The 10887-nt window shown below is 44.1% G+C and overlaps 1 protein-coding gene across 1 annotated transcript; it reads left to right on the top strand.

Annotated features, from left to right (window-relative positions):
- Positions 1-1480: 1480 nt before the first annotated feature.
- e2f2 (E2F transcription factor 2) lies at positions 1481-9981 on the top strand (the record flags this gene model as incomplete). The annotated part of the gene is made up of 7 exons (XM_079753030.1): positions 1481-1784; positions 7102-7201; positions 7523-7742; positions 8098-8259; positions 8396-8510; positions 8779-8974; positions 9683-9981. The coding sequence occupies exons 1-7, from the start codon at positions 1509-1511 to the stop codon at positions 9979-9981; spliced, it is 1368 nt and encodes a 455-aa protein (XP_079609156.1). The 5' UTR covers positions 1481-1508.
- Between the last annotated feature and the right edge of the window lie 906 nt (positions 9982-10887).

Raw genomic sequence — 10887 nt, 5'->3', positions numbered from 1 at the left:
TTTTCTTCCATTGTCAGGAAGTTGTCTGTAATTACAGGCTTATCGTATAGTTTAGTCTTAGCATTTAAACGCAACTATATATTGGGTAATTAAAAATAGTTCATATAAATCGTGCCTTAACTACTTGAATTGGATTTGGAATTGAATTGGGTTAGGGTACATTTGTGCATTATTCACATTAATTATCTTCCAAGCGTCACAGAAGATTTGCCTCCGTCAGGTCTAATCGTCATATGGCTTGGGGTAGGTGGGGGAGAGAAGGGGGAGGGAGCTGTTTTCATTCAATATTTCTTCTGAACCAATAAGCATGAAGATAGCTGACTGAATCGCATTATCATCTCCAAATTATCCACAGAACACTTGGTGGGGGTCTTTTCATGAACACTGATTTGGATAGATGTACGATACAGAAATAGTTATGTGAATATTGAGTAACATTTGCTAGTATACCCCATATTACATTGCCCATGTCATTTTATGTATATCTACATGTTCATACGAAAGCCCAATATATATATATATATATAAGCCCAATATATATATATATATATTTAGCTTAGGCATAGTCCTACATTAAATTGATGTAAAATATAGGTCAAATAAATGGTTAGATAGGAGGTTTGGTTATCATACTATGTAAGCCCAAAAAACGAATCAAATATTGGTTATATGGGTTATACTAACATTCTAAATTCGATTTTATAGAATGACTGTAGAATCCCATCATTTTTATGCTGATCCTATGTTACATCAAACTATTTGCAATTCGATATTAGTCGTCGGCTAGTGCTGACTGGCCACAAAGAACATTTGTTCCAAAGCCGGGGTCTGTTTCTTTAACACTCAAGAACACGCCCACATACAACTGCTTTATGCAAATATATGCGAGAAATGACAAGGCGAACGTGCCACTGGCCAATCAGAGGAGAGTTCTAACCGCGGGAGATCTAAATTTCGCGGGACCAAGTTTGGCGGTAAAAAAGCTGTTCTTCTAGCTCTTGTCCTCTTGTATGGAAAACTGAACTGGGAGGTCTACAGGCAAGAGTCACAGATCGAGTCGTGTTCTTCTGTCTTGTCTAAGGGATCATCACAAACTCAAAGAAACTCGAAGGAACCTCTCTACTTCACTTAAACCTGGAAAAAGAGCATTGGACCTACTTTTATAGAGCTTATTTATTGAAGAAGCAATACTTTATATCAGTAAACCGCATACTTGTTACTGCAGTCAATGCCCGGACAAAGGATAGTAGCTTACTCAGCCGGCTACTCTATTTATTAAACTCAAACAAGAGTTTACTCCTGGACTGCATATTCAACTTATGCATTTTACTCACTGTAAACCAGGTAATACATGATAGTTGTATCTTCTGTTTATAGTCCCTTCTGCCTGAATAACTTATTAGCTTGCGCAGGACATTGCTGCAGACATAGTACTTGTTGCTTGCTTCATTTTAGAAGCTCATTTCTCGATCAGCTAGCGGATACTTCATTGTAACTTGCTCCTGAAAATGATGCGGATGCCCAAAGGCGTCTCTCCAGCAACGAACCGTGGGGCAGTTGGACTTTCGTGCCCTCAGCAGAGGACGAAAGTTTTGACTACCGCAGGGGTAAAGACCGAGTTCTTCAGCACCGGACTGACCAGCCCACCGATGAACACGGTACCGGCTGGCTACTTCACTCAGATCTGCAATACTACGGCGGCCGAACAAAGAACCCACTGCCTGTATTCAACTCCCCATGGACCCGAAGCTAAACCCATCAGAGCAACCTCCGGGCGTTTGCCGGTAAATACTTTTATAATAATACATACTTTCTGTGCAATACTTTTTGGAACGGGTTCATATGTTACTAGTGGGTCTATTGAGTGTCCCATTCAGTAGTGTGTAGGCGGACTAACTAATGCTTTATTTACATTATTATGTAGACTACAACTGCCATTCTTTGTATGCATGTTAAATATGTTTTTGACGTAGTGTGTTACAGAGGGTAGGCTGTGCTCCCATGGCCATTGTGCGGGTCTCTTGCTTATCCTTGACATCATCGCAACAACCAGCTGTAGCTAGATTAGACACAGTCGTATGTGTTAGTGGAAGGGGGGTTGTTACAGTCTGGGGCCTAGTGAAAAAAGTAAGGACAATAAGTATCTCAGTGAGGCATTTTAAATTGGCTGATTATGCGTGCATAACTACTTGACAAGAAGACAATGGCTTCTCTTGGTTTGGGCTACTGTTGGAAGGAAATTGGCTAAAAAGCATCACACTTTCCCATTTCATTGTATCTCCTGGGAATGTAAAAAAAAAAAAAACGGCATTTTGCTAGGAGCTGCTTGGCCCTGAAGCCCTGTGCACTCACCCAACCAGTAATTGCACCAGAATTTCGTCCATTCTCTCTGACTCTTGTTTAAACAGCCTGTTGTGTGATTGCACCCAAGGACAGCTGTTCCAGCCATAACCACTTGCAACTCCACCTGTTGTTGTGGCATAGACCTGGTCCCACGCAGGGCCTGTGTAACCTGCCTACACAGTGCACTGCCAGTTCCCAGGGTTGCAGTTTGTTGGCAATGAGCAACTGGGGTAGGGGGGTGGGGGAGCTTACAGAAACTTGCTGGTTGTGCTCATCTGAAGCAATCACTGAACCCTTTTCGGTCAAATGAACAGTAATGTAATTTGTAATTTCTCTGTAATTTCACTGGGGATGTTTGCATCGCTGGGGTTGCAATTGGAGAGTGAGTTGGAGCTATGCAATGATGACAAAGTTTCAACAGTGATTGTGTTGTTTGTCTAAATTGCTTGTTTGCAAGAAGATGTGCATTGTTCCATTGGGAGTGTATGTTTATGTACTGTTGGTGAGAGTTCAACTACTATGCCAATGGTCAGCTTGTATTGGCCTTATTCACCTGGCAGCCATCTTGGTTCTAATCTAAACACTAGCAGGGGGATGGAACAGAATGCTGAATTCCCTGCCCAGTGGTCTTAGGGCTGCAGAGGTGAGGGGGTCAGGTCTCCTGTCCCTTATTACAGCAGCATGTACTCACAGCTCAGACCCAAGAGGATTAGTTAGTTAGAGGCTTTGTGAGGTGGAAAAAATAGCCTGCCACCTGGCTAATCAAAGTTAACAGTGTATGCCATATTCCACAGACCCGGCAGGAAGCCATGTTGAACCTACAGCGGAGTCTATTTACACTTAAACATCCCTTATTTTGCACACACATGTATGTATTTGCATACATTTTTCATTTCCCGTGTTCCAATTTTGTGCTGAGTCAACCAGTGTGTGTGTGTGTGTGTGTGTGTGTGTGTGTGTGTGAGGTTTTTATTCTTTCACACTCTGCATTGGATGGTGCTGGGCCCTGATAAGCAGCCATCATGGGTGTGTTGGTGCTGATAATCTGCTGCTGGCCATTATTATCCTTCTTCTAAAACAGACCCACACACACGCAAACACAAACGCACACGCATACGCACACAGAGAGTGCAGAGATGCCCCTCCTCCTGTGATCTATTGTCTTTTAGTGGCACACTTTCAAGCTAGAGTTTTGTCCATAACAAAAAGTAATGCTTAATGGGCCACTGGTGTGTATGTAGAACAAGCATATCTCTACTTGTCAAACTTGGTATTTCTATAGATCATAGCTGGGTGTTGTAATTGCTTATGACATTCTTACCACATAACAGTCCTTTTATCTTATAAAGCATCAGTGCATGTAATGTGCGAGTGCGGCATGCTACAGAACCTATCAGGACAACCCCATATCTTTGACACTTGTTCAACTTTTACAGCGCAGAGGTGATATGCATGGGATCCTACCCATGCAACTGCTCAAAGGGACAAAGGACTCTTAGACTGGCAGTTAATTGTTTACTTATTCAGAAGACAATATGTCATCTTACAATGCTGTGTGGGTGGTGATAGTTAAGTGTGTGCACATAGATCTATAAAGTTGTGACCTCCTTTCTTGTGGTTAGCAATGTAAATGCCTGCCAGAGTTTCGATAAAGTATTGAAGTACAAAAATAATGTTATTTTTTCTAAGCCATCCCTTAACATTTTCCGGCTCTGGTCGAAGTTGAGTCCCCCTTGTGATAAAAATGGCAGGGCCGTCCTATATTCTGTTGTCTCTCGCCAAAGGCCCCATTCAAATGCCACCTGGCAGAGTGTGGGACAAACTTCACACTCTAAAAACTCTTCCTCTCGCCCACTCTTCTCCTGAATCATCCTCGTCAACGTTTATTGCCCCACCATCACACTCGCAGTGGGGGAGGGGGGCGGGGTTGATGAGGGTGAGGGTGATTTAGCATTTCAAAGCCCCTTTACGGCCCATACCTCTTCACCATCAGCAAAAATAGGCCAAACCCGGCCTGCTCTTTACCTTTTCACACTCACAATGGCCTGGTGTCATGATGCTATGCTAGCATTGTTGCCTTTCTTTGACAAGGCATGGGTGTAGTTATGTATTGTGTGTGTGTGTGTGTGTGTGTGTGTGTGTGTGTGTGTGTGTGTGTGTGTGTGTGTATGTGTGCGTGTGATACAAACAATACCAGATATGAGCAGTTAAAGTGGAACTTGCCCTTGGCCCTGGGTTGATTCTAGAAGCCCCATGTCCCCACTAGGGGAAAAAAAAAGTGTTTGTTTGATAGGAGCTTCCCCGGATACAGCAGCAGCAGTGACAGGCTGGTGTTTGGACGGCCCAGTTTTTTCATGCGACTGAGATAATCTGTGAAACACCAACAACGCAGGGTTCACAACCACAGGATGAGCACGGCTGGAGCAACTTTCAGAGAGGGGGGGGGGAGGGATTCGCATGAAGCTTCTGGGTGTAACCAGGAGGGCGTTGTAGAGTGAGGCAACAGGCTCAGCGCGAGTGTGGTCACGTAGTGCAAACTACTGTCAGACCTAGGGCCCATGAGATGGCAGGCAGGGCTGTCTCCTTCTGGAAGGGGCCTTACTCTGGCATTTACAGAAGTTTGTTTTGTGCGTTTCTGCTTTTGTATTCTCTCAAAGTGTGAAGAAATACATGTTTCCTGGGATGGCTTTTGTTAGGCAACCGCGTCAACTATTTTATCATCACGTCCTTTCTCAAATTCACAGACAGACTTTTCACTAGACTTTTTTACCATTCACAAGTTTATATTGTTTGCATAAAGTTTTCGACTAACAAACCAAATCTCTATTGCATAGCGAGATGTCCTCCACAACATACAACAGCTGGTGTTGCTTAAAATTTGATTACTGAGCCTATTGGCTTATAAGAGGAAGAACGGGGGGATCTGAAAGAAATTGTTGAAAGAAACAACACTTACACAGTTATTTAAATGATTGTTATTATCAAGGGTGCGGAAGAATGTGGTCATGCAAGAGTGACACTATGCTTTGTTCTCCGCTACTGTATCTCATTCAATATTAAATTATAATTAATGCTTATGGAAAGTTATAGTTTGCTGTACTCTGAAGGTCAATCTATTCCATTTGGATGTATTACAGTATTAGTATTAGTCAGTATTCATACTTTTGCTTTAACATATTTCTGAATTTGTATTGCAACATATAGTTATATTTCAACAGGGAATGAATGGGACATTCAATAGGCCATTTACATTTCCATAGCATTTTGCTATTGCCAATCTGTTGTAAGACTCACTCAACTCAGTGAAACTCGCTGCACACACAAACACATGCACACATGCACGCACACTCACACACACAGGGGTATTCCAGATGTCGCTAGTCAACAGGTGGACATGTCCTAAAGCACCCTTGCACAATGGTCCCCTTCAGTATCTCCGAACACACACGCTTTCACTCACACAGGACTAAAGCAACAGCATTGGGTTCTAACTATGAGGCAGCCGGTGACATGGCCAGGCCCTGTTCCACTCTATATTACCCAGAGTTCCTAGCCCAGTGTTATACTATACGCCTCAGTAACTCACCGGTTGCTAGAATAGAGGGTTTGCGGTGTAGGGGTCAGCCCTAGGGGAATCATTACATTTGCATGTTAGTCAACAACGTGTTGGCTGTAAACAAGGCTAGTAAAATAGGGATCAAAGATGAACCGCTAATACCACAGCCCAATGATAATAATCTGCCACTGGTTAGAGGGCGGCTTCCCCGGATGGTGTCTTTGCCGTGGGACATTCAGTTTTGTGATTAGAACTCTTTGTACTTCAGTAATGACAGCCGTGGTCACGTGTCGATTTTGTTATCTTTTTTTCTTATTCTTCGTTATCGCTGACCCATGTTCGGCTTGGCTGAATGGTGATATCTTTCTTTCAGTTTCATCTGTGTGTGTAAACTAGTCCATGGTCAAGGTACACTATACTTTACTTTATATAGTAGCAAATGTGGGGGTCATGTGACAAGGAAATGAGAGCGAGAGAGAGAGAGAGAGCTAGAGTGAAAGGGATAAGAGTGGGGGAGAGAGAGAAGGGGGAGGCAAAAGAGAGAAGAAGGAGTGGGTAAATCCAGGGATTTCCTGGCGTTTCACGGCAGGATAGGTTCGGGGGAGAAACATTATCACACAGCAACACACACACACACACTCTCAGAAGCCACACGTAGTTAGCAGCAGCCCCCTCACGAAGCTTTGTGAGAATGCATGGCGGGAGTGTCCTTTGTTTCTGACCTCTTCACAGAGCGCAGTCAATTCACAAGACAACGGCAGTTCAAACCCAGTCCCCCTCTTTAACACTTCCAACAAGACGGTCTAAAATAGTACCAGGAATAGGTCATGTTCTGTGCTTCCCATTGTTAGTGCCAATGGTTTTCTATAGCGTAACTTAGGACAATTAAAAGTCAATGGGATTTGTTAAACACTAAAGACCTAATATATGCTGAATTCAATGGGAAACAATGGAAGAGTGAAATTCGAAAGAGATTGAAGTAGGCCAGGCCTGCCATTTTATTTACCGATGATTAAGATGGATTTATATCCTGGTTAAAGACCATATATTATTACATTAAAACCCTCTGTGCAGTGATTCATTTTTAAATGCAGTTGTCGTTTTTCCGTTCAACACTACAACCTTTTTGTAGCTACCCTAGTTCTGATTGTTCTCCGCCTGACTTGGGTGAAAGTGAATGTAACCAAATCTATTCCCTGCAGGCAAAGAGGAAGCTTGACTTGGAGGACCCTCTCTACCTACCAGAGTTCCGCACGCCCAAAGGCAAAGGAATTGCTGCTGCCAGGATACCCAGTCCCAGAAGTGAGTAGTACTAGTCGTAGCAGCAGCCACATCGGAAGAGGTTTAACGGTCACGGGAGTGCTGTTAACGGATCTTTTTTTTTTTTTTTCTGAGATGCAAATGAGATGCAAATCCGTGTTCCAACTGCTTTTGAGACGCATCTGAATAAGTCAATTGTCATTGATTGATCTCAAAGTAAATCGAGTCGTATGTTTTACAAGAGTCAAATGACAGTATATATTTTCTTAACATCGTAACGTTACATTGTCCTACTCAAACATTGTAGTCTCCTCATCTGTAAACTTTATGCTTAAGTTTCGGCTTCTTTTCCTGGGTCCTCAGCTCCCAAGTCACCAGGCGAACGAACCCGCTACGACACCTCTCTGGGCCTGCTCACCAAGAAGTTTGTGGGTCTGATCGCCGAGTCGCCCGACGGAGTGCTGGACCTGAACTGGGCCACTGAGGTCCTGGAGGTGCAGAAGAGACGCATCTATGACATCACCAACGTGCTTGAGGGAGTCCAGCTCATCCGCAAGAAGTCCAAGAACAACATCCAGTGGATGTGAGTACAGCAGCGAACTGAGTTAGGACTGCTCTGGGCTTCACCGCAATGCGGTTTGTGTTATAGTCTCTCTTTAGTCGTTTGTTTCATATTTGACTGAACAAACATGCCAAAGAAGACGTTATTGGAGGGTTTGAATGTGAATGAATGCTTGACGAATGCTTTTATCCAAAGAACTTGCAATGCCGTGAGTGCATGTCTTTCATGGGTGGTCCCTGTGGGAATCAAACCAGTAAAACGGTCATTGTTCTTGCCACACACAACCAGCTTGACAGCATATCCATTTGCGTACCACATTATTTTAATCACCATCATTTTCCCTTCCTGTTGTGTTTTTCCCGCCCGGTGGCTGCAGGGTTGGAGGTGTGTTTGAGGGAGGCTCCTGTGGCGGGGAGAAGGCCCGGGCCCTGAGGCGAGACCTGGGGGACTTGGAGAGAGCCGAGAGGGCCCTGGATGACCTGATCCACTCCAGCAGCACACAGCTCAAACAGCTCACCGAACAGAAAGACAACCAAAGATATCCTTCACATCAAACGTTTCGACCCTCTGTCTGTGTCTCTCTGTCCATGCATGTCCACCTCCCTTTTCTTTTTGTATGGACTTTGATTTTGCCAAGCAGCCTGTGGTGTGTTCCTTGACTCTTTGTCGTGCACGTTGGGCTACGTGACGTATCAGGACATCCGCTCCATCACCAGTCTTCAGGACCAAACCGTCATCGCTGTAAAGGCGCCGGCCGAGACCAAACTGGAAGTACCGGAATCGTCAGGGGTGGGTGGACCACGTTTCCTCATACATACTCATACAGCTCTGTCGCATGTTGTTGTGCATTCCTGTTGTCCGCACACCGCAGCGCAACAGCAATGCAAAGTACTTCACTTTGTTTGTGTTGGCAACACTAGCGAAGACAAAGGAGAAAAAACAAAGGGTTACCTAAGGCGATAGTAGCATTGATACAAACAAGCATGCTATATGTAGGAAGAGTATTTTCATTTTTGTCTGACCTGTGCTTTCCTCTGTGTCCCTGGTCTCACTGCAGGGCTCACTGCAGATCTACCTGAAGAGTAAGAACGGCCCCATCGAGGTGTACCTGTGCCCTGAGGAGGGTCTGGAGGACGCCAGCCCCGTGAAGAACGCCCTCACGCCCAGGAAGGTGTACCCCCTGCCCATTGGGCCCTCTTCAGCGTGCGCCATGGTGCCCCAGAGCTCCACAGTCAAGGAGGAGCCCATGGAGGGTAAGATAGTCTCCTCCTGTTTTTAGAATGATGAATGGTTGTGCTGGAGATGGGATTGACAATAGGAAGTGGACAGAGGGGCGGGAAGGTCAAAGGTCAGTGGGTCACATTCAAATCCTAATGATGCCCTTTGGGGAGAAAAAAAGAGGGCTATAAAAGAGGCTCTATTAAATCAGTGTTGGACACTAGGAGGTGTGTATACTGTATAATGATCAGTAGATTAGCTTCAACCAAATTTACATTCATTGCGCAGTGAAAGTACAATCCAACTTAATAAAGGGATGCATGGAAGAATAAAATTAAGATATGGCAAGTAATGTATACAGTCCAATGAAGTACAGTAGTGTTATTTTATATTGTTTCTTTAGCCTGCCGTTTAACTTCCGTTGACCATGATAAAAGTAAGACATTAGGAGATTGTGATAAACCCTTGTAAGAGCAAGTATTTCTTGTACTTTTTTTTTTATTCATATCCTTTTCTGTGTTAATATTTAGTTGTACTATATAATCATGTGTGATGAAGCTCAGTTGTATGTGATGAATCTTAGTTTTCCTACTCCACATGGGATTCTGAATATTCAATTTGGCACACTTTGCATAATTCAGGACATAATAACAGGACTCAGTGTTCACTAGTTACAGTGGAATCCTACTAAAACACACCATTCTAACGTTAAGCTTTCCCCCTTTCCCTCCTCCTAAACACAGCCACCATCTCCATCACAGAACCCACCACAGCCCCTACCTCCTCCCTGGCTACAATCGCCGCCTCCTCCTCCACCTCCACCCTGCTGGACGTGGAGGGCCTGCTGGGCCTTCCTCCCAGCCTGCTCCAGATGACCGAGGACCAGCTGCCCGGGAGCAACTTCGTGGCGGACCCCAACACCCCCTTCGTCAGCTTCTCACCGCCGCTGGACCACGACGACTACCTCTGGAGCCTGGAGGACAGCGAGGGCGTGTCCGACTTCTTCGACACCTACGACCTGGGAGACCTGCTCCGGAGCTGAGGGGGAGAGACGAGGGGGAGATGGGTTGGTGTGTGAGGGGTTGGGGGAGGTAATAGGACATTCTTTTACACTATGAAGCCATCGGTTTTCATGCTCTTTGTCAATTTTTATTATTATTATTTTTTTTTTTTAATGATGTGGTTTCGGTAGTAGTTGTTTTGTATGTTGTACATACTTTGGGAAGGGGGGTGGATTGGGTAAGGGGGGGGGGGGGGGATTCACTCTGTTAGGAACTGTAGTTTTCCAAGCTAGGGGAGGGGCATTTCAACATGTTGGTCGAGGAGGTTTTTTAGTGTGTATATGTGTATATGTTTTTTAGTGTGTATATGTTCTACAAACGGAAGAAAAAATATTTTATGCATCTTTCATCATCAGCAGCTAAATAATTTGTATTTTGTTATTTTTTGTTGGTGTGTAAAATGTGATGAACTCAGGAATTTTCATTGAACCTTCTTTGTTTCCAAAGTCTAAATGTGTTGTGCCAGTATTTGGCCCTTAGGGGGCAGCATTGTACCATGACGGCTTTTAACTGCCTTTAAGCTTTACAGAACAGAATCACTGGATGAACATGGGCCACCAGCCCACCAGAAGCCGTTTACAGGGTATGATTTGGAAAGTGTAAAAAGCCAATCTAAAATGCTTGATCAATTGAAGGCCAACTGTTTTTTCGCTCTGGTTATGGTCTCAATACGTTTTGTTTATTGCAAACCTTGGTAAACAAGATACCTCTTGAGATGTGTAAATAAGCCTTTGGAATTGCTGGGTATCCAGTTAGGGACGGTCTTACCTGCCTTGGGTCTAATACAAGACAAAGTAGGACTATTGTGTTCAATCACAACCAAAATACTTCAAAATCGTATTTCAATAGAATAGATACAATCTGGGAAAGAGCAAATAGGATCATGC

The sequence above is a fragment of the Pollachius pollachius genome, assembly GCF_949987615.1.
Source record: "Pollachius pollachius genome assembly, chromosome: 15".
NCBI lineage: Eukaryota > Metazoa > Chordata > Actinopteri > Gadiformes > Gadidae > Pollachius > Pollachius pollachius.
Note: the sequence above shows the minus strand (reverse complement) of the source record. Positions and strands in the feature narration are given on the sequence as shown.